General features: G+C 45.0%; 1 protein-coding gene across 3 annotated transcripts in view; it reads left to right on the top strand.

Annotated features, from left to right (window-relative positions):
- The first annotated feature begins 1395 nt into the window (after positions 1–1395).
- unc5cb (unc-5 netrin receptor Cb) overlaps positions 1396–24502 on the top strand; it is a 105812-nt gene continuing 82705 nt past the window's right edge. For all 3 annotated transcript variants that reach the window (XM_047569630.1, XM_047569629.1, XM_047569628.1), the window contains exon 1: positions 1396–1979. In XM_047569630.1, coding sequence (XP_047425586.1) covers positions 1868–1979 — 112 coding nt within the window. In that variant the 5' untranslated portion in view covers positions 1396–1867. The remainder of the gene's footprint in view (positions 1980–24502) is intronic.

Here is a 24502-nt window from a genome sequence, read left to right as displayed (position 1 = left end):
GAGTGGCTAGAACAAGGGCAAGTGCAGGGCCCAGTCAGATAAATTACCCGGGTTTAGCGCGGTGCCTGGGCTGAATTAATGACAATTTATGTTCTCAACACATTGAGTGACCAGTAGGCTACTGTACTGAACAAAATGCATTTCCAGTTGAAGCTAGTCTACATCAAACAGACACATATCATACTGAAACTTTGCTTGGTGTATTTCTTCTTTTTTTCCAATATTAATCATCTCACAACTCCAGTTACTAGTTACTTCAGCTACAACCGTGCAAAGCTGTGCAGTATTTTAGCGTTCCCTTGTCCGGCGCTCTTCTGGACAGAGATCTCGGATGTAGTTCCTGGAATCGGCGGAAGTCGCTTGGGTTACTGCCCCACATGTTCCAGTCACCACGGGGACCACTGCTGCGTCACCTTCCACCTTTTTCTGTATTTCTCTCGCATCTCATGTTCCTTCATCCTGATGTTGCCATCACTTGGGATTGCTACATCTGTCACTATAACCCACTGCTGCCCTCACAAGAGCCACTTTTGCCACAGCATTTGATTGTTATCGCAACTGCACGTAAGGGTTCAGTTCTTGAAGTTTTCCAGATTGACTGACCTTTGCGTCTCAAAGTACTGAAACAAAGACTGTCATTTCTCTTTACTAAATTGCGTGATTTTTGGTGTAATACGGATTAAGGCGGCAGTCAAATAGGGCTATTCACTGAAGAGAACTGTGTACAGACCATAACTGTGCACAACACAACCAATGGTGCCAAACAGGCAAGAAATTCCACAAATTTACTCTGGACAGGGCAAGCCTTTTAATTGAAAACCTGATGGAGAGAGTGTGCAAAGCTGTCATCAAAGCTAAAGGTGGCTGAAATATAAAACATATTGTGGTTGGTTTAACATTTTCCAAGTATCCCTTAATAGTTTTCAGTAGTAACCTACAATGCAGAAAATAACAAAAAGAAAAATCACTGATAAATATACTTAAAAGTGGTATTAGGTTCAAAATTTCCTTGCAATTAAACGCTTTTTCTTTGTACTACTTTGTACTGCATTTTCTTAATGAATCTTACTTCTTCCGCCACTATTTATTTAATTTTTGCCTTGACTGGTATTCTTGACTGGAATTCCTGACTGGTATTCTGCTGCATCACTGGTTCTTGCAATAAAAATAGGATTGGAAAAAAACGTAATGTTTAAAGGCATCATCGACGCCAGTGACTGTCATTTACACTGAATCCGAGGCGTATAATTCGCCCACCCGATAAACAGCATCCATTCCTCGCCGCTGTCCGGGCCAGGTTTTGATACAGCGCCGCCACTTGCCCAAGCTCTTGGATTGGCTGAAGGAGAAAGGTAGCAGCCCGCAGAGACGGCTCCTCTCCCCGGTTCAGTCCCGTCAGTGGAGCGCCAGGAGCGGTGCACTCGCTCACACACACGCGGCTCATACACACTCGCTTACACGCGTGGAGAGGTTGGACAGAGAGGGACTCTGCCGGAGGACTTTGGGTTATATTATATATATATATTTTTTGTGGGAGCATGAATTTTCTATCAAGACATCGATCCACACCTCTAGACAAACCAAGTGAACCTTTAAAGGGAAAAGCAAGCGGAGGCAGATTTTAATGCAACATCCTGACTGAACGCAGGGCGATGCACTCACCTCTGATTCCGTAAACTGGCACATGTTTGCAGAAACACTGCGCTGGATATATTTTGTGCAAAGCCATTATTCTGTTTTTGCGCTCGGGGCCGTGAGGGCTGATATTTGGACCGCGGCGCACCACTACGAGGGACGGCAGTGTGCGTTTTGAGAGCAATTTGTCAGTGACTCGGACTTGCCTCAGAGCGTAGTTTGACTCCTCATCATGGGGCACGGTGCGCAAACTGACAGGGAAAGACTGCCGAGATTGTCTCCTGAGATGCCGACCTTATCCTGGCTCTTGCTTTTACTCCTGGTGGATTTTGGAGTGGCTCAAGGTAAACTTTAAAACACGTTCTTGACCTATAAACTTGGCTTATCTCTCGGTGAAAGTTTCCTAAACTCCCATGAGCTCCAGCGGGGGGTGTAGCGGACAGGAAAACCCTTGATTCTGTTTAATCACACTCACAGCAGAAAAAGTACAATTCCCTTTTGGCACTGACTTTTATTGGGGATGTTAGATTTAGACTTTATTGAAGCCATTAATGAAGGCCAACTGTATTCCGAGTAATTAGGATTGAGCATAAAGATATGAGGAAGTTCCAATGAAGGCTTATCTGGAGAAATTATAATGAAATCAGCCTGATAAAATCATCACAGATTAATGCAAGGGATCACAAATTCCTGGCGTCAGTTGTGTAAGCCACAACTGGCGTTTGGAAACAGAAAACAGCTGCATTATTATTATTATTATTACTAAAACGTCTTTTTCTCTGAGGAATGAAATCCAGATCTTCCGAAATGCCATCAAAATGAAAAGCAGCCATTTGTTGTGGCTTCTGCTCTACATCTCCCCAAATCCTTAAAGACTGTAGTGTACAAAATGGTTTACAAATTTAAACATGGCCAAAGGGAGAAAATAATAATAATAATAAAAAATTCATGATTGGGCAATTCATGATTTATGGAAAGACTTTAGAGATAAGAACAAAAAACCTATAAACAAACATTTGGTGTATTATTAAGAATTAAATGTGATTTAGAGACTGCTATAAATTGAATTAAGAAAATGCATTCTTGATCCAGTGTAGCTATAATTTAATTCCAAAATGAGCACATTTATTTATATATCCTAAATACAGGGTAGCTTCCCAGGTCACTGTTTTTTTTTAAATTATTATTATCATTATTATTTCCTCACCGTTGTTAACCTCAATCATTGAGCACATTTTAAACTCTAACCTCTTCCTTTAGGGAGCTGAAAGATGTTTTCAGTAAACTGTAGTGGCTGTCAGTTTCAGAAAGCATTGAGATAATGCCACAACACCTGAAGCCATTTACTTAATCTGCTCTCTACTGAGTGAGATTTACTGTCAAACAAAGGGGACTAAGAGGATCCCATCTGCGTAAGGGCTGAGTGTTCAGCATGAGTTTGTGCATGTGTTTTGGACTCCAAATGTGTACAGTATATCTCTGGAATTAGGGTAGGTGGTCTGTCTTTTCTCTCCGGGAATGGGCCATGGCTTAAAAAACACAATGAGTCGTGGAAAAAAAAAAAAAAGGGTGGATTTTGGGTCCCGGCCGGGGAGACATTTCTAGCCACAATAACGCCATGAACTGTAGATCCTTATGTTTTTTTTTTTTTTTTTAATCTAAGGCTTGAGTGGCCATGCAACAGCAGCACAAGCTTAAATTGGAGGTTTAGGCAGACGCATCCCAGACAGGGGACGAGGGTCCGCGAGCAACCTTATCTAGCCACTCCAGACCTTCATCTCACTCCTACATAGTTAATGAGCGCAGGAGGAAGAAGGAAAAACACAGCACAGGTCCAGTTTCTGAGGGGCAGGGTTGAGATGACATAATACCCATTCCAAAACCCCAGAGATCTCTGTGTCATTGACTAGATGGGAATACGAACAAGGTTCCCCTCTCTCCATTAAGAAGTCGATACACCAGCAGAACATTGTTTGAGCCTAATTAATGGGCCTCGCTATTTTGGAGCACTGATGAGCTCTACACATTTCCAAATCACTGGAGAGTCACTTCTTCAGTGTAAAACTACTGATGATTAAAGTAGCTCACTTACCCGTGTAGTCTGCCTCGTGACTATATGCCTTTCGTGCATATTTTGCTCGGAGTTATTCAGACATATTGTCTGTGGTCGGATACAATTTCATCAGTCCTCACTTCTTTTTTCTTTTTTTTTTTCTCTTTTTCATTTTCGGCTTCGCCTTTGAGAGGACTGGTTCATCCCGCCTAGAAACAAGTGAGTGCTGGGAAATGAGAGCGCTCATTAACCTGCTGAACTCTTGACAAAGGAGACAGGTTGAGACAGATATAAGCAAGGAGCCTCCAGAAAGGTAGCCAAGAGCTCTGTGACAGTAGCTTGATTGGAAACCCTTTGGTGAAAGAGCAGATAGCACTGGTGGTATTTCAAGGGCAGCGGCGGCGCCTGTACAGCACGGCCTGCGCGCTTGTTTTAAAAGTCAATGGAGGATGTCCATTTGTCATGCGAACATATCGAATACACACATATATATTTTTTATATATGCGCATGTTTTTGTTCAGATATTGGAAGTGGTGAATCACAGACACAGTAAACCCCCTGAATGTGCCTTCTTTGATTTCTTTTCTCCGCTTCTTTTCACGGCTGACCTCAGCATTGTCATTTGTGCAGTGTATCTCTGCTGTTATGCGGTGGATCGCATGGGTGGGGGCCTTTCCTGGGGTTGGTTCAGTTTTTCCACAGCTCTCATGTCTCTGTCTTCCACTCTTCCCCTCGCACCATTTTCATGTCTCCGCCGCCTCTCCACTTTCTGGTGATGTGTCCTCGGAGGATTGTTTACAGGGGAAGAAGTTAAAGTATATTTAATATATATAGATTGTAATATGTCGTGACTCAGCGCACTGCAAGACTTGTTTCCGCTTACGGCACTCCCTTTCTAAGTGATCTGCGTGCTTTCAAAAAGAATGGAGGTGAACATTATTTTTATTTTTTTTTATCATTATTATTCTAACAGGCTTCCCTCGAGCCTGGAAACGGGCTTCTCGGGGCTGCTAGCATTACAACCATTGCGGTCATTATATAAACAGGGCCTACATGCACAATGAGCTCATTGTGTGTTAGGAGCGGTACTTATAAATTACCTCCTATGATACCCCTTTTGCCAGCGCCCTAGATCTGGAAATGTGACACAATTAAAGTTGAGCAATTTTCTGTAACTGAAGGAGTTTTCATAAAGGAAAATAAGGCTGAGTTGCACAACATCAGGGAGAGGGCAAAGCAAAAAATATGTGTACATTGCGGATGAGCGGAGTCGGAGCTGCACGCTGGTTGCTAGCTGAGCCACAGACGGAGCGTGGTCGCGAGCGATAATTACTGTGAAAAGTGGCTGCTGAGTTTGCTTCCCTGCTCCACTTGATGTCATATACTATTGTTGCGAAAGAAGAAAAAATATACCCGGCTGCTATTTTGGGGCTGGGAACATTTCTGGACTCATCTGGTGGACAAGGATGTCTCGTGCTGTGACGGTGGAGGCAAATTCTGTGGCCTGAGTGGGGATTTTTGATAAACAGTAATTTGAGATACTCGCGAAATACATATATTCCTGCAGTCTGGCCCCAAACCACAAAAAAAAAGCATTCGAAATGTTCAGATAACTCCATCACTTTACTTTTGTTTATGCTCGTTTTCGTTGTTTCGGAGCCTCCACCACAACGAAAAGATGTAACTTCAGGGGAAAAGCGGTTTTAGACATTTGAGTCTGATTTTACAAATTATATTTAAAATGAGTGAACTTTAAAGTAATCAGCGCTCAGAGCCCACCGATGTTTAGTTTGTGTTCAAAGACAGGATTTAAATTCATCATCAGGTTATTATTGCAAGAATTATTACTGAGACCATTACCTGTCAATGGTAGCTCCAGATGTTTCGTTGCCTTCACTGGCTTTCCCGAGCAATTTTATTGTTTATTCAGCTCATTTATGCTCTCTGACCGGCCTTGTTTGGCCTCTTTGAAGGAGCGACTCTTCCAGTAAAGTAAACCTAAACAATTTTTCCCCCATTTTCTCTTCACAATGAGGTTTCTGTTGGACGTTTCCATTTGTTGTTCTCACACAGCGGGCCTTTGAGGCAACCGGAGTTCTGGTTCTACATTGCGAGTAAACTTGACTAGTGGGGGAGTGTGATATAATGATTTCGGATCCCCGTGCGCTGGAGCCTTTTTTTTTTTTTTTTTTGTTTTTGCTTCTGTAGTGGCAGACGACGAGAGGAGGAGTGAGATGAATGAGATTGAAAGGACGCAAGAGAGGGGAAAAAAAACAGAGACGGAGAGAGAAGGGTGAGGGCGAGATATGGAGCGAGGACAGGGATGGACAAGGGAGGAGAGGAGAGTGCGTCATTAATCACCCTGTGTGACACTCTCAACTACAGGGGAGCTTCACAGTGCAACATTCACTTCTATTAGCAGTCCATTAGCAGAGCTCGGCACAAGTAGCAGCACTTGACAGGTAGGCCTGTGCCAGAATGGCTGACCTGTGTCTCCGCACAATACATATAGCACCACCAAGATTGTGTGTGTGTGTGTTTTTTTTGTGTGAGGGAAGACGGGTAAGTCAAAGTGCACCATAGGGTAGAAATTACTCTGACATATGTGGCAAGTTTCGCTTTTTAGGCCGCGGATGGCAAATGAAAATAATTGTATAAAAGCTCCCGCTTTCAATTACGCTGCTGGATGAGATAGGAGATAATGACTGTGGAGACTGTGATGATGATGGTGGTGGTGGTGCTGGTGGTGCTGGTGGTGGTGACCTGATTTCCTACCTGTGATATACCCCTTGCCAGAAAATGGCTCTTCAAAGTTGTCTCATGCATTAGAGGTGCAGTCATTTCTCATCATTCAAAGGCTTGTTGGCCTCTTACTAACCAAGAGCCCTGTGATTACAGGATCCTAGCCACGGGGGGAAGGGGGTGTGGACCACTGTCCCTGCTCTTGATCTACAGTTCATTTATGATGAGAGATCAGAGCCGACAGTCAGAAAATCAGGGGTTGGGGTGGGGTGGGGTGGGGGGGAGCTATAGAGAGCAGGACAGTGCCAAAGGGGGAGAGAGAAGTGATTACGAGTTAAGTGGCCCTTCTCATGCCATTATAAGCAGCAGGGCTGACAGAGCACATCATGAGTGAGTATAAGTACACTCTCCACTCCTGCCCTCTAATTTGGCATCATGGCCTCCCCCTGGTGTTCAACCGCTAATGTCCTCTTGCATTTTTGTGTCCCTAACAGGAAATCAGTCAAGGACGTGTCATTACACGAGCAGGTGACAAGGAGTAACTAAAAGATAAAATCCGGAAGGAACTTTACTCTTCATACCTACGATCGTGTTTCTGTTCCCGTCACTCATCCCTATCTGTTAGAAACACAGCCCATCTCCTATCTCCCTCTCTTTGTGCTTATTAAGTAATTGTGCGATATCCATTCGCATTTTACCATAATTAAGCTTTTGTTGTTACCACACACTCGATTCCACCCGAGCAAATCTGATTAGGAGGCAAAATAATGAGAGTTAAGGGGGATTGGAGATGCTCCTCGGATGCTGGTGCTCTTCACTATAAAAAGCTCAATGTGCTGACGAGCACGAAAAGGTCAACAGAATGCTGTTATTTCTCCGATGTCCTTTAACGCCTTCCCCTGCAGTCTTGGTCGCCCCGGCCCAGCACCGAACAACCTCGGTAACAACTAAATAGCGAGCGCGGGCCCCGGTTTGGCACAGAAAGAGGAGGGAAGTAGATGCAAAACGGCATGCAAAAGGAAATAGGCAAAAATTTTATGCACTTAGAAGGCGATGGTCGACTAATTTAGTTATCGGATCTCAGTGGGAAATTGCAAATGTGGTTGAATTTGGGGAAACGCACATTTAAATTCCAATAAAAATGAAAAAAAAAAATGAGCAGGTGCCCAGTTGGCACGACATGTTCTAGTCACTAATCTTTCTGCCTTTCCACATATATACAGATATAACAACCAAGCAAACAAACAATAGATTATTGGATAACACGCAGACAGCTTGAACACATATCATCATCCTCTCGTGGTGCTCTTTCAATCCCCCTACTCTGTTACCGTCAGCCCACCGTTGATCTTTGAGCCGGGTCTGATGAGAAAGACCAACATGCCACTCGGGCAGTAATGATTGCGATGATATCAGCGGTGACTCATAACACCTGAGTCACACAGGCAGCGCGGCATCACCTGAATTTTTTTCGCGTTTCTATGGAAATCCAGCGCCGCAGCCTCGGTAGCGGAGATGCAGCTGCTATCTTTCCTCGGGTACTCACTCTGATTGACAAAGCTAAACCCTTAATCCTGGCTTTGCCCTGTCTTGTGCGCAGAGCCGGAGCCTCACTAGTGGAATGAGACTAAAGCAAACACGCGAGAGCCGTCTTGAAGAATGGGAACAATATTCATCTGCGATAAGTCGTTTGAGGAGCTGATGGGTATTTAGTGGAACCGTGGAGCGGAAAAATCCGCACATTTTATTTTATTTACCTGCCGCCTTGAAATGTTTGCCTCATTTGTGTTGAGTGTGTGTCTCGTCTCTGTGTTGTGAGGAGGGAAGGTGGTTTCCAGTTGCTGCACTAATGTCTGGTTGGGAAGGGTTTTGGTCTATATATGTCAGCAGAACACAGGGAAGGGTAAAGAAGGGGGGAGAGGCGGGGGGCCTTGTCCCGGCTGAAACGCGAGAGCAGGGGACCCACGCTTCCCATTTCCTGTCTCTCCTTTATCAGCATCTTGCTCTCTCTGTTTTTTTTTTTTCTGCTCTCTTAAAGCTTCTGACCAAAGCCTTGCCACAGATAAATGTTTGTGCCTCCTTGTTTTTTTTTATGGGGCTCAAATGAGGTACTTTACCCGCCCGCCTGCACGCCCCCTCCTTCGTTCTCTTTTCATTTTTTTTTTCTTTTTTTTTTTCATTCCTGCGTCTGCTTTTGAGATGCCACAAGAGAAGTTATAGTCTCTGGTTTATATTATGGTTACTTAAAGATGGGCTTGGGACGCTTAAAAGGACAATGCTTGTACTTGTTCTTCAGAAGGAATCCATTTTTACAAGGCATCAGAGAACGAGCTTTATTCAAGTTTTGTGCTTACTTTGTACAAAATCCACCTTCAGACGCGTTCAGTTAGATCAGGAGAATAAGATGTGATACTCCTTTGAAAGTCTTTCATTTCCCATCACCTCACGCATTATTGTCATTCAGAGTCGTGTCATAATTCAGTGTGTGTTGGTAGCTTGTTTGTCTGCATATGGTGAAAGGGTGGGTGGGTGCCTGTGCGTGTGTGCGCGCGTGTGTGTGTGTGTATGCGCCCGTGTGTGTTTATTCAATAATAACAGAGTCAGAGAAAGTCTGCTTCAGAGAAATCTGTGTGAATACCAGACCATTCGTCCCCAGGAAATCAATCTTTCTCATAATTCCCCTCATTTTTCTTCCATCTGTTATCTGCGGAGCTGCCAAACAGACTTTTTAAACAGAGCAGACCGTTACCAGAGGGCAGAATTAAATGTGTGTCAGAATGCCAGCCTGTAAAGTTGTTGTTTTTGCCGAGTTAAATGAGCTGCTAAATTAAAGCTTCAAAATTGTTATGTACTGTTGTATGATTAATCCCCCTCAGCCCACCTTGTGCCGCGGCTGACGAGAGCAAAGAGGAGTCAGGATGATCTTTTAAAAAATGATGCTACTAAAATCACGCTTGACTGTTGCCTTCTCGTTTGTGTGTGTGTGTGTAATTACTCTCTCAACAAGTCTGAGCAAACACTGTGGAATTCATCTCCAGCATTGAGGAAAACATTTTGTTTCCAGAGTCGACTCCGAATGCATATAAAAAAGGCTTAACTGCCCGACCACCGAACACCCACCAACCCCGAACACCCTACTGTGTGACCTCTTTTCTTCTTCTTGGGCTTTGTTACTGCAAGTTCTGTAATAGTTTGCAACTTGAGATTGCTTTTGGGTGTCAGCACTTTTCCTGTGTTTGTACAGCATGTGTTTGTGTGTGTGTGTGTGTGTGTGTGTGTGTGTGTGTGTGTGTGTGCCATATCTCCATGATCAGTCCCTAGTGACTTAAGTACTGGCAGACAGGGTTTAACTGGGGCAAGCTCAATGGGTCTCATTTAAATGGGGCCCAGACAGAAGCCCCACGGTGAAAGGTTATTTTATGACTCCTAACATGTAAAGCGCACTGTCGAAGCTGCTACAATTTGTGTGCTTGCCAGAGAAGGCAAACTGTACTGTGTTTTGTTCTTCTTTGTGAATCTATCAGGGAAGCAAAAAAACAAAAAACTAAACAAAAAAAAAACTCTGCTAACATTTAAAATCTGCCAAATTAGCCAGAGACTAGATGGCTCTGTTGTCTTGGCTTTTTATGCGTTCTTTATTTAATGAATGCAGCGGAGATGAGGTTGATAATAACAGAAAGCTGTTGCTGTGATCTGAAAGTTCACTGCTGTAAATGTCGGGAATGTTCTAACGGAAAGTGATTGAAAAAGTCAAGTATCGCTGCCCTTGCATGACTAGCGGCGCAATATTTCTGTGTGACAGCGTACGCTTGTATTCGTCAGTTAAAAAATGTGCATACTTTATTGCATTATGAATGATGCAGAGTACAATAGCTGAAAATTGGCACGTTGTGTAAGGGAATGGCAGCGCGGGAGCACTTCAGGCTTTGCATTTGCCCTTTTCAAAGACTTAACCAAACAGTAGGCAGGAGGTGAATAATGGATGTTGTTGTGATGATCGCTGGGAAGTGCGGAGAAGGGGGGGCGGGGGGCAGTTTTTCCTAAACCAGGTCAAATGTCCGAATTGGCCTTATTTTGTACACAGGTTTCTTGCTGGAAATTCGTACTGTCAACACAGATCTTGTTTGTGGTTTTAACCTTCATGGGTTCCCAAAACGTTCGGGCAGGAAACCCAAAATATTGGCACTGTCGTTTACCATGTCATGTACATGCTATCGTCCAATCCTATTGAGCTACACGTACCTACGGATTAAGTCAAGCCCATAATACAGCAGGAAGGATCAACTGTATACAAAATACATATATTTTTAAAAATGACAGCCATGATAGTCGCTGTTTTTTGTTTTAAAAAACATTATTGGCCACAGAATTTATTCCAGTGAGTTTGTTGATTGGATTGATGTTTCCTTGACATTTGCTCCACAGCCTTTTTTTTTTTTTAAGACATGTGGATAACTGATCATTACTCAGGCGATTATTCCTATACAGTCCTGTATAAATATTGGATATAGGGCTTCGCCTGCCCCGTAGGTGATAAGTTAGTGACTACTTGACCTTTCATCTGGTTTCACCATCAGGTCTACATTAAATGGTCCAGTTGTTTGGTATTCATCTTCAACAGTTCGCAGATTCAGTAAGTATCCCCAGCAGCTGTAGCTGTGGACTCTACAGCTTTATTATTAACACGGGTATTTGTCTATACAGTATCATATTTTACTGTTTTTTGTCCTGTGTTTTCTACATTTCATGCTTTCATTGAATAGCGGAGAGAGAGAGAGAATCTGGCCTTGAAGAGGGAATGCTGTGGTTTACAGTCAGCATCTTAACCACTAAGCCACAGGAGTGGCCTCCGGTATCAGGAGTTTTCCAAACCTACCCATCAGTTTTGTAGAGGTGGCTCGGAACACAGTGGAAGGCTTTCTAGAAAGGCTCTGTCTCGAGTCAAGCGGATGGAGAAACAAGATCTCGGTCAAAGAAATATAAAATGACCGAGCTTAGCGAGATGACAGGCTTGTTTCTCTAATTCCAGACATCTATAAAGTATGACTCCATACAGTGCACCAGCTGCACTGGAGTCAGCACACTGACTGTAAACTGATACGCCATAATGGCTTGCTGCAGATATGCTGGAGCATGTGCAACGGAAACCGATAATTCAGTGGTGACACACCATGCATAGGGGTTCCCATGGTTTTTTAAGGCTGACGTGAGGTAAACTGATCTGTCAGGTAAAAGCAAAAAGGGGGCACGGTGGAGATGTGTGGAGGAGGAGGAAGAGGAGGAGGAAGGCATCATGATAACCTCTGCTGTGTAAAGGAAGGAGCATTACACTGGTAAATTATACCTCCTGATGAGTTTCCCCCAGTAGCTGCTTGTTTAAATCCGACTGCACGCATTCCTTTTTGCATTAAGACCACTCTGCGTCACCAAATCGGTGTAATTTTGTTTTTACAGGTCTGCAAAGACACACATTTTTTTTTTCACCATGGCCACCTAATATTTTATTAAGCATGCCCCACTCTGACATCCGACCAGCGCAAGCGCTGATGTGTCCCGAGGAGGAGCGGGGGAAAGACGAGGAGTGAAATGAGCCAGGGATAGAAGAGCCACTCCTAAGCTCGCATGGCAGGATGAACAGACTGAGAGCATCCAGGATCCAGGCACATCAACCCACAGCTATTCTGGGCTCCTTTGTGTGACTTTTTGTTCATGGAAGAGAGGCAACAATCTGGTAAACAAACAATGTCGAACAAACCAATGTTTTGTAGGGATTGGGCAGCTTTGAGCATTTCCATCTCACATGCATATTTCCATTCCCCTGCAATTTCTTGGGAAATTTGGCTGGGTAATGTGAACCTTATTGTGTTTCTTCTCTGTGGAACACCAGATACCAGCACAACCTGGTTTTGGTTTGAACTGCTGTTTCTCTTGTTGGCAGTTGCTTCCACACTGATTGAATTTAAGAGCAAGAGCATGACAAAACCCCGAGCCGGGATATTTACACTGCAGCTTCCATTTTCTTGTCTTTCGCCGTAGTTTGCTTTAATAAGAACTTGACAGAATGCAGTGTGCCGTCCGAGGTATTTCGATCGGGCATGTCAAATCCAAGGAGCGTCAGTGGTCTCTCCTTTTAACGCGCTGGCCCCTTCCGGAGCCATGAAGTCAGACGGATCGGCCAAAGCGGTCCTGACATGGGAGGGCCTGGACACGTGGGAGGACAAAAGTGATCAGCGCCCCGATGGACGTGTCACAACGAGGGGATGTAGCTGTCTAGCGTCTATCAGCGCATAAAGGTTTTCTCGGCGCAGCCTGTCACGTTCAACTTAGCTCTTCATTTCAATTCTTCTTTTCCCTCCCTGGAAGACGTAGCTGGGTGTCAGACGGGGGGAAAAAAATACTGTCAGTGCCTACAAAGGAGAGTTTTTTTTTTTTTTTTTTTTAAACGCTTACAGGATTAAGTGTAACTGCGTGGCCCCAGTTACATGCAGACAATCTGTGTCCTTTGTATCGGGGTGGTCTCTTGGGAGCAAAGCAGACGTTTTAATTCAATCAGCGGCAATGCTCCCTCCTCCTAAAACTCACTCATCTCACTTTAGTGATACAATTACGAGCGGATCTGCCCTGGCCATCTTGTTGTGATTATATATGTTTACATGGGAGGGAGGTGTTTACTGTGGAAAGTGCACCCCCACCCCCCACCCCCCCTCCTTTCTCCCTGCTGCTCATTTAGCTTCTAGAGGAAAAAGAGCTTCTGTGAGCTTTAATTTATTTATCATCTCTGAAAGAGAGTTGTAACGATTCTCCAACTAGCATTGTGTCTTCCCGAGGCCCGTTCCTACGAGATGAGTGGCTCCCGCTTTACTGGAAAAACCTAGAAATATAATGGCTCTCCGCAGACGCAAGGACGTTGGATGAATGTGTTTGCGAGGAAATACGGCATCAGTCGCGTCTTCTTTTTTTAAATTTTTTTTTGCGGTTTAAAAGTGGCTCTCAGAAATGCAGTTCATGTATAGATTAGCATAACATTCACAGTATTTTGAAAATTAAAAAAAAAAAAAAGAAGAAGTGGCAAAACTTGTGTTTCATTCATTGTTAATAATTTATCGGCGAGATCTAAAGTAAAGTTCAATACTGGAAATGAATGTAAAAGCAGAGATGTAAAGAAAAATATAATAAAGTAACTCCTACATTTAAAAGGAAAGTACTTCTAAGAATGCGTACTGTATTATTGAGTATAAATGAATGATTTAACATGGTTTTCCTTTTGATATAACCCAATTCAGTCTTTAAAAGGAAGTGGTTTTTGAGTGATTGCTTCTACAATCAGTCTCTTAAATTGCATGAGACTTCTAAAAAAGAGCAAATTGAATAATTTGTTTTCCTTTTCATATTTTTAAGTACCCATCCACCACTGGCCTTGTGTCGTCCCGCTGCCGCACCGTTCTAGTGATAACATTGCCTCGCTAATCTCACTGATGGTCACATTACCTTTGTGAGCACTCTGTTTTATTGTACGCAGTGTTTTGACCGCTGTTTACTGCACAACATGCCACTTGTTATCTTCTGCAGCAAATGGCCATGTCTTTGCCAATCTTGTCTGGCTTTTGTCTGCTTTCCTTTTTTTTTTTTTCCACTGGATGAGCGGCCATTTAGTGCAAGGGTCAGGGTTGTAATTGACAGCCACCGCTAAACAAATCTGCCCGGCTCGGCGGTAGACCAACCCCACCTCCCGTCCCCTCCCGCTACTCTAATCTAACTAATGCACCCGTGTGTGTGCTGGAAACTGAATTAAGCATAGAAAACTCAATACCTGATCCATCTGACAGAGCTGCCTGCGTGCACATTAGCAGTTTCTCTGCAGCCTTTGTAATTGTATTACACAAGTTGGCCGCTCTAACGATCGGGCCCTACACACACTTACACACTCATACACACTCGCGCTGTTGTTGTTAATCGCTGCCTTCGCTGGCCCCGGAGGCGCGGAGCGGGCCAAGAACACAGCGATCGAGAAGGAGGAGGATGATGATGAGGCGAGTAGTTCGGCCCCCCCCTCAAGGCTGGCATGAAATGAAATCATAGCCGGGGCTTGCGTCGGCGCGTGTGCTCTCCGAAATTGTTACATATTGCACTGAGGCTTCTATTGTGTTTGTAGCTCTTTTGTCGAACTCTTTGTATCTTGACGCCTCGCCTTCTAATCAGCGCCTTCTTCGGGTTCTCCCGCTGTGTGGCCCTGTTTCTGCTTCTGCCTCCTATCTGTGTACCGTCAGCAGCCCTGCCCCTTGCCAGAGAAACCCGGCATGATAAGATGAGCTTACACTTTCCCCCTTCCCTCCCCCGCTAATCTCCCCTGACCTACGCACACATATGCAAGGTTAGGAAAATATATCTGCGTGATGTATTTCAACATCATGCGGCAGATAAGTGGCGAGGACTCGGGCGACGCAGATGCGGATAAATCACAAATAAATGCATTAAATCACGTCGATGTTGCATCCGTGATGACTTTCCTCCCTTATTTTTTTTTTTTTTTTTTGAAAGAGGTTACTGAACTTCATCACTGAGACCGCTGAGATCAGGGGAGGATAGGGAGGAGAACAAAAGGACAGAGAGGATGATTAAAGGGGTTGTTGTGTTGATTTGCTGTGTGTTGCCATGCAAGCAACCATTTGCTCTGGCCTCACTAATGGAGACTTCAGCTCGAATCCAAGGAGAGGCTCTTTAAATTTTTATTCCTCCTAACAGGCTGATTTATAATGATGAGCCCCAGACTCTTTCCACCGCAGCAGGACATCACAAAGAATCCCAGGAAGCACGGGGGACTATATATAGCGATGCCGTGAAGCGTCTCGCTACGAGGCATGGGAGGATCCAGCGGAGAGACGGCGAAAGATGAGCCACACGGTCCAGCTCAAGGCTGACAACGTATAGATGCCCGTTGTTGTCCTGGAGACCTCTGTGACCTCTACGGCTCCCAGGTCCCCAGCGATACCCTACTTGCCAGATGACACCTCAGTGCTCTTACGCCTGGGAAAGAGGTCTAGTTTGCGTGTGTGTGTGCGCCTTTGTAAAAATCCCTTGGGGAGGACTTTTCATCTACTCATAGAGTAGGTCATCAGATATGCCTGTGTGTATTCCCCCTCCGTGTCTGCGCATGTTCGCATTTCTTTGCGAGTGTGTGTTTGTGCGGGGAAGGGACGGGGAAGAGCCAGGATGGGCAGCTTTATCATGCTTATCTGAAAGGTCACTCCGTCATTGTCCCACTGCACTTTACGGAACCCTTTCCGCGGTTGCCACGAAGCAGAAATGATCTTGAGGAAACCGGAGGAGATGGAGGGGAGACCAAAAACACGGCCCGTTCCTTGAAATGTCGCACCGGCTGGAATGCGCGCGAATTTGCGTTTCCGCCAACTCCTACAGGGCAACGGTGTTATGTTATCGAATGATCCCGTTGTCTTCGCTTTCTTAAGTTTTAGTTGGCGTGCCGCTGGATCATGTGCGTTTTTGTGGTGCTGAAGTTCAAACAACAGACAGAACACTTGCAACAACTGTCTTTTTAGTTTTCAAACAATGTGCAGCTTTAATCAGGATGTTTGCCTTATTAAGATCATGAGATCTCTTTTGTAAAGTCTATCATCTCCTTCCCTTTCTCTTCATACAACATAACGACTAGGATTATAGTAGGTTTAGAACCTGTTTGCATATGCACCGCTCAACAGGACAATACAGAGGCTCTCGCCAATATAATCTTTATTGTTTTTAACAATAAGCTTAAAGGGGAATTCATCAAATAAATTGATGTATAGGTGTGAGTGCACGAAGGGGTTAATGAAGGTTGGATGTCCAATTATCACTGGACTGAAAAAGGTGTGGAGGAAGGGATTCATCCTCCTGTTCGTACTGTGCACAAGCCAAATCTCCGAGCGACACTAATCCTACTGGTTCTGCTGGTTCCCTCTCCTCCCTCCTCCCCCCGTCATCCCTCAGCAGGTATGTCTCCTCTTGCCAAAGGTCCCTCTCAGACATCCGTCCCCCGCTCTTCCCATTCATCTCACCTGCCACCCCTCCCGGCCCCGACGCCCCCTGCGGCGCTCTGTTTGTTTTCACCGTTGCGTCTCGGCGACACTAGCCGCGGTAATCCAACTGGAAGCCACTCAAACCCTGAGCCGGGGTTCCGCGGGGTTGAGGCGTTTCCATGGGGATCGCACGGATTCCTAATTAAGCTCATTAAACCTCGTTATTAAAGCTCGTTAAATCTCATCCTGACATGGTAGCGCAGCCACTGGTGTCTAACTTAGCTAATTTATACAGTAGCAACGCCCCGCAAACACACACACACACACACCACCCCGCCGCCGCTCACACACGTGTAGAGTTACAAATTTGCGCACGCAGAAGTCACCGATCTAATGCGCTTTGTTGGGTGTAATTAAACCTCTCAGTAAGCCCCGCGGCTTTCTCCACTCCTTGGTTTGAACGGAACAGAAAAGTGACACGTAGAGATTTTGTGAACAGTATCATTTACATATCCAAACCGTTTGTGTTCATGCCGTTCACGCTGCTGTGAGGCTACCTCGAGTGGGAATTTTGGTAAATGGTAACGTTGAATTTATGAACGACACATTTGGGGAATGAGAGACGCGTCAGTCAAGGAGCGAGGAAGCTTGGTCTTTCACCCGCACGCACCCAGACGCGTCGCCGCGCGCCCCCTTGACCTTGCTCTAAATTTACACGCCAACTCCAAATATTGTCTTTTTGGCTGCGAGGGGGAACAGTGAAGCGCGATGTTTCTTGGGGTCTTCAGGGGACTGGGTGGAACAGTGCGCGAGTGTGTGCGAAGCGGCGAAGGAGAAAGAGAGAACGAGAGACTCCTCTCACAACCTGAATCAGCCCTTTGATGCTGACTGGCCCTGACATCAACAATGTGGCCTTTCACAGCGCTCGCCCACCTCCGAGGAGCTCACCGAGAACACACACACACACACACACACGTACATACAGTCTTTCCCTCTCTGCCACTCTCCCGTTAGTTTTCATTGTTTATTTTTAGGAGCTTTTTAGTGCCATTCACGAGGAAATGGCTCTCCTGCTGGAGAGTAAACCATAAAAAAAAGAGAGAGGAGGAAGATGTCATATGGGCAGACTTAAAAATATAGAAAATCAGATTCAGCCAGGGATGCTCATTCTGCATGTTCCCAGAAGAACCAGCGAGGCTCAAAGATCTTGTTAAGTCCTCAGCAGAAATTACACCGTAAACACTAGAGAAATGAAAGGATATTGAGGCGAGTATGGTGAAGAATGGGATCGGTCAGGGCCGGAGGGACGTACAGTAGGTTTCTTAAGTGCCCCCACTATTCTTTTTTTCATCCCTTTTTATATGGTTCTTCCCTTTCCTTTGACATTAAAAGGATTTCACCGTGTGTCACAATGACTGTGGATATAAAAGAGTCCATCCGAGAAAAAGTCCTCTGAAGGGAGGTTGTGAAGCACGGCCTGCAGAGGGACATCCATCATTGACATCACTGCTAATTCTGGTGACACACTCGGCCAAACATGCCCAGCTGTGTATGAAAGAAACACATGAACTCAGTGTTTCCATGTGATTTTTTTTTTCGTCTCCCCTCTCATTCCATACTTTTCAACAGCTTACAGAAGCAGGCGTTTATATTTAACACGTGTTCCTTTAATGCTCGTCGTGTGAAGAGAATTGACCGTGATTGCTTTGACAAATGACGTTTTCAGATGTGCGTCAGGCCCGGTGGAACATAAATTCGCTGAACTTAATCTCTGTTTATTGTGGACCAGCTGTGATGGACTTGTTAGCATTAATTAGCATTACTTCTCTCGCAGTCGAGCCGCATTACGCCGCTGCGGGCCGGGAGAAATTTATAGAGGTTGACACAAGTTGACAGGGGTGAAGATCCCTCCCCAGGGCTGTGGCCTTTTGCGCGAGATAATGTGAGTGCAATAATGACACTGACCTGGGGTTTGCGGATCTCAATCATACACCAATTTGCTAAATGGAAATACCTATCAGGAAGTAGATGTACTCCTGAAATTAAAAAAGGAAGAAAGAAATTCTTTTTCTTTTCTTTTCTTTTTTTTTCTTTTTAACTGACTTCTCTTCAAAATCAACCACAGTCCAGTGGTTAGGACATTAGCTCAGTCTCCATTGACGCTCACAAGTTTAAACACATCTCACAGAGCATGCTATTTCCCGAAGATGAATGCTACTCTGTGATGAGCAGAGCTAAATGCATCCAGTTATTTCCCCTGGAGCACGCGAGTCTGTGTTTAGGTGATGGGACGGAGGATGTGGGCAGTGGAAGTATGGGCGCTTTGGTGCCTCTCTGCCGGCGTCTCCACGCTACGTGGACATTGCCCGTTAAGTCTGCTTTTTTTTATTTTCGTTCCTTGAGCGAATGACCTTCAGGGTTGAAAACATCTAAATGAAGAACTGCACCTACTTATCTGGAAAAGCTCCCTTCATGTTTCCTTGATGATCCTCAGGTCTTTTAAGTTTAGTCACCTGAACCACCCTACTCGTTGTTCGTAACTTTTTGCAGTCTTTCTGCAAACATATTTACAGAATGTATGAATGACTTTCATTTTTTTTTTTTTTTTATGTGGAAACAACTAGTGTTTGTATCCAAATAGTGCCCGCTTGTGATTATTAAGTCGGTTAAAGCCACTTCCGACTTCTACTGCAGTAATTACAATAATGGCTAGAGTAGACAAACAGTCCCGCTGCTGGTGATGATTTAGGAAACCTTGTTTTTTCAGCCTCTAAGCACTAGGTTAAGCCAGCTGCTGTCAAGAATCCTTTGAGCTCTGCCCCCTCTGCTGCCTGTCTGCCTGCATGCATCCACAGCTTCAGTGGTCAGAGGCTCATATTCCAGTCTTTCTGACAGGGGTGGTTTGCTTTGATAGTCAGGCCTGTTTACCGCTCCATGTCCTGGGGGCTAACTGAGCTCAGATCACCCTCAAATGAACTGAGGAGTGAGGGAAATATTCAACACAGCTGTGCTTACTCTGAGGGTTAGGGCCAGGGGAGACATGCTGCTATGCTTTCAGGTAGCGGGTAGGTCTCGCCTCTGAAGCCTGTTTGCATTTATAAAAATGTTTGCTTGGGTATGAAAATAAAGATTTCCCCAATGGCAAGAGATGGGAACTTTAAGAGAGAAAGTGGGATGGATGGAGATAAAAGATTTTTTTTTTTTTTTACTCAGGTAGCAAAGCAGCTAACCCAGTGGCTGCTGGGGAATAAAGCAGCAAATCTTCAGCAAATCAAAGGTAGAGGTAGTCTGGAGATTCAAGTGGGCAAACTATCCCCGAGTAAATCTAGGTTGTATCTTTCTAGAAGCTTCGATTAAGAAAAATGGTGTTGTGAATGCCATTTACTGTAGTTGTTTTCTTCTTTTTTTTTTTGCCTCAGCCTTACGTCTTATGCGGGCTTGATGTACATTCCCAGTTCAATAACAATCTCTCACCCTGGACGTCTTCCTCTTGCGCTTCCAAGATTTGTGTGCATCGGGGAAGAATTTAGCCCGCGCTCACTCTGTCAAGACTTCTCCTTGCCAGCTTTGTTGCTTTGTCCAATTTACCATCTCCGTTTGTCTGCAGAACAGACCCAAGGCTGGCAGCGGCTTTATGAGTGGCACAGAGAGACTGCAGTGTAATGAATAGAGGGCATGGCTGGCTATTTGGCAGGAGTGGAGGGGAGGGGGTCACATATGCTGTTAAAGTGGACAGAGTCAAGAAATATGGCAGGTAGTATGGAAACAGCTCTGGCTTGCCAATAATCGACGCTGGTCATGTTTTCTGAGCAGCTCCGGTTTAGTGTTAAGCAGCCGGCCCTGGAGCAGTTGTCGCCCGTGTGTGTTTGTGCTGTATGACCGTGCGTAGCCCGTCCTAATTATCAACCTGTTCTTAATTCATGGAAAAGGCGTTGCAGATGAATGCATATCTGTGCATGTCATATGTTTACACTCATCCATAAGGAGGTTTTTCCCCTTCCCCCATTTTCCTTGGCTTTGTCTCACACACATATGCAAGCAAATCTTCAGTGTGCACGCAAACACGTCTCAGATTTCATCTTTCATCCAAAACATTGCATAAAAGTGCATTTATTTTCTGGTGGAATATACGACAACCAAGAAGGAGAAAGTCCTGAGTAAGCTGTGAGCAAATTCATGTTGTGAGCGTATCCATATTGCCCACGGTGTTGCTGGCGCCCAGGCAGGCCCCCTGTTTGCATGTGCATCCTGTACCCCTCTGCTTCACTGGCCCTCCCCACGTTTCTCCATATTTCCACTAGTGCTTTCCGTCCAAGCTTCGCCCGGCGTGAGTTCTGGCATGCCGGCCCTGCCCTGCCCTGCCCCTCTCCTAACTCTGCTCCACTTCCTCCCCCTGGCTCGGTGGCCTGGCTGCCCGGCGGGGGCAGCCTGCTCACCTCCGGGGCAGCTGGCATGCCCGATGGCTCCATTCATCAGACCTGAGGAAGAGGGTTTGGGGGGGGGCCCGCATGAAAATGGGGCGAGGGGGGCCACTTGTCGTTGACTTTATTGGGATAGTTATTAAATAAGCCATGATGACAGGGGAGCCGGAGGAATGCTTTCAACCTCCTCTGCAGGAGATGTCCTATACAAACCCTGGGACTGGATGGATGACGAATGAGGGAGGGACAAAGGCAAACAGTAATTTTGTGAGTGCAAAACACAGAAGGGAGAAGAAAAACAGACAGGACGTTATATTTACAGAGACAGCGACTCTCGCAAAATGAATTGGGGAACTTGGAAAAAAAAGGAGCATTAGGGAAATAAGTGAGTTTTGAGGGTGTCGGGAAAGATCGCAGTTTGTTGTCTTTTCAAGACAGATGACTTGCCTTAGGCAGGGCTGGCAGGCAGTCTGTAATGGTGAGGCTGGTGGCTGAATGGCTGATGACTGAATGACAGAACCCCTCCTGAGCTCGGCCAGCAACACACACACACAGTCTATTGAGTGTCCCAGCAGGGAAGAAGACACAGCCTCTGGGCCAGGGGCCAGGGGCCAATGGAGGGATCCAGAGGTCAGCGAAGGTCTCCCCACGGTTTCAAATGCAGCCAACACCAAACTACTGGCATGGGAAAATCCAGCCCCGCGCTTCCACGCCCTCAGTTTCCATTCAAGCTTAACAGTAGCACATCCCTGTGCGCGCGCATGTGCGTGAGATTCCCTTGACCCTAAACCCTGCTCCACAGCTGTTGAACAAGGGAGGAAGAAAGCTGCAGCACCAGAACGTAGAAAGAAAGGGAAACGGAGAGAATGGACGCCAGAGATGAGAAAGCTTGAATGTAGTCCCCGGGGGCAAAATGAATGACTCGCTGACAAACTCTTGGCTAGACTCAGATGTCTGGTGGTTCTGAACAATGCTCGAAAACAAGTTTAATTCCACAACATTTATTGTCCTGTTTATCACTCGGTTGTTTGTACTAAGACGTTCATTCTTTTTATGCTCGTACTCGCTTACACCTTCTTGTTTCCAGCATTACCTGAGCTTTACAATAAGGTCTCAGGGTATTTTTAGGGGACCACCGGGTATGTGTTTGTGCAGAAGATAAACACCACTTATGTTTGAAATGCAAAACAGGGCTGGCGAACGTGTTTTTTTAAGACTGCATCAACCAGAAAAATCATGTCTAGCGGAGTGAATCTTAAACCTTGAAGAAATATTCAGTGGTGTTAATAAACCTTATAAAAAAAACGGCCCCATTACTCCCCAGTCATGATAAGGAATTCACGGCAATGAAGCACGTATTAAAACACCCATCCTTTGGGATTGTGTAATCTTATTTTATCATTTCTTCTTCAGAAAAGCTCTGGGCGCGAGAGTCGTGGCACGAAAATCTGAAACAATGCCTTCTTTCATACGGAGGAACGGGCTCACATTCATTTTCGAGCTCACAATTTAACTTTTCTGGTCCTGTCATCTGATTAAGTTCTCAGAATGTTTTTGCAAAAACAATTTGTCTGGCCCGACTACTGTGTTAGGAGAATGCCGGCGTGTTTGCGAGTAAAAATAACAACGGCTAGCTCGGCTGGAGCCAAGTTTCCCATGAAAAAAGAAAGAAAGAAGAAAAAAAATTACCCATGTAGTTGCTCATTACAAATAAACAAATACAGCTGCCAGCATAATGAATTGCTCTCCAGAACACGTGCACATGCTCAAGAGCCCATCCACCCTTCTGTCTTAAAAAAAATGCACTTAACGGGCGTACGTGCACCTCTGTCAGTTTTCATCGTTCGCCTCAGCCTCGTAATTACCTTGTCAATTAACCTGGAGGTGGAAGGATAAATGACACACTCACGTCTCCTTCACCATTTCGCCCGCAACTCCTGTTTTCCTCCGCTTTCAAACGAATGCGCGGCGCAGAGAGAAGGAGACTGATGTGCGTTTAGAAAATCAGGAGGTATTTAAATTTGACTTTGCTGATAATTTCAAGGTTGCTCTCCCCCCGCTGAGCTGTCTGCTTTTCTTTGATTCCTCGGTGATGTGCAGACTGGCTTTGGCGCTTTGCCGTGCCAAAAAAAAAATTAAAAAAAGAAAAAAAAAAAACAATACTCACTTTTTCTTGATTCCAATTGCACAGCTTAGAGTGAAAATTAAAGCGGCGTTTTCCTTAAAATTCCCTTTTTTCTGTTAAACCCTTCCGCTTTGAAATAACAAGCTCTTATATATTATAAACTAGCCTTCTCTGTCAAAACTAAAATTATGTTTCCTGCTCCGAATTATATTTCCCCCTCCTGATCCGCCCTGTCTTCATCTCGTCTTTTACACCTTGATGAAAGCAGACACCGAAACGCTTGTTTTATCCAGCTCAGTGAGTCAAAGTGAATGAACATGGGCTTTTCACCCTCGTTTGCTGTATGTTATGTATGCTTTTGTGCAAGATCCGCAGCGGTCCACGCCACGTCTGCACAGGCTCAACAGTGTAGGCCGAGTAAATGAGTCTGACTGTGCTTCAGTGTGTTCTGCCGAACGGGGGGACAGCATGCAGTCACATCTGAGCAAGCAAGCCGCGATGATTGTCGATCTCCCGCTGGATTGCGACTCTCGCTGTAGTTTTACTCCGCAGAATTTCAAACTTCAGCGGCAATGACAAGGGCTTCGATGAGGATCTAAAAATAGCGCGGCGGGAGATGAATATCGGGAACCGTCTTGCTCGTTTTAACAGCACATGTGTGGAGTGATGTGGCACACGGTTTGGGGGACGGTGGGGGCAGGGGATGAGGAGCTCGGATAGTTTTGAACGACGAACGCCACTTTTTATCCACTTGTGCTCGGCACGTCAAGGCGATCTGGATTTTGAGATCTTGCCTGGGTACCCCCGAGGACATTATGAGTGTCTCAAATTCGAAATTGAAGGATTCAAACGTGGATAAGTCTTTTTTTCAGTTCACCATACACATTCGTTCAGATTCTGTAGAGATGATTTTGCGTTGACTTACTGTTTCCGAGAGGAATCCTCGAATTGAGATGGACAAAGGGCTCGTATGGTTTATGAAGGCAGACAGTCAATGAGGGAATATGGGCTTGGCAGCTTGCTTTTTTTTCCCCCTCCTTACTGGCAAACTGACTCATTATTCTGTATCAACTCATTGAATCTCGGCTGTCAAAACATGTTTGTTTACAGACAAGCCACCGCTGACAGATGTGAGATGCATTTAATAAGCAATCTAGCAGTCACGTTATTTTTTCCAGCAAGGACAAAGCAAGAAACATAATGAAATGTTTGGCTTTACGTGCATGTATGCATTATGGGTTGACTGTAGTTTTTGTACTGCACAAGAAAGAAAAAGTAGTTCTTGCCGAGGGTAAAAATACGACTTGGAGATAAGAGGGTCGCCAGTTTTAAAAAGGGAAGGAAACTGCAGGCATCAAAGTCCTTTGGTATTGCAAGTTGATTCAGAATTTTTAGAAGCAACGCATTTCATTATTGTGTCCTATTTGCTGGATTGGTACGTGTACATAATGCAAGGTTTTTTTGTTTTTTAAGAACTGCTGACCTCATTGCACCTTTTCCTCCCTCTGAAAC

Source organism: Mugil cephalus, chromosome 19 (genome assembly GCF_022458985.1).
Source record: "Mugil cephalus isolate CIBA_MC_2020 chromosome 19, CIBA_Mcephalus_1.1, whole genome shotgun sequence".
In the NCBI taxonomy this organism is placed as follows: Eukaryota; Metazoa; Chordata; class Actinopteri; order Mugiliformes; family Mugilidae; genus Mugil; species Mugil cephalus.
Note: the sequence above shows the minus strand (reverse complement) of the source record. Positions and strands in the feature narration are given on the sequence as shown.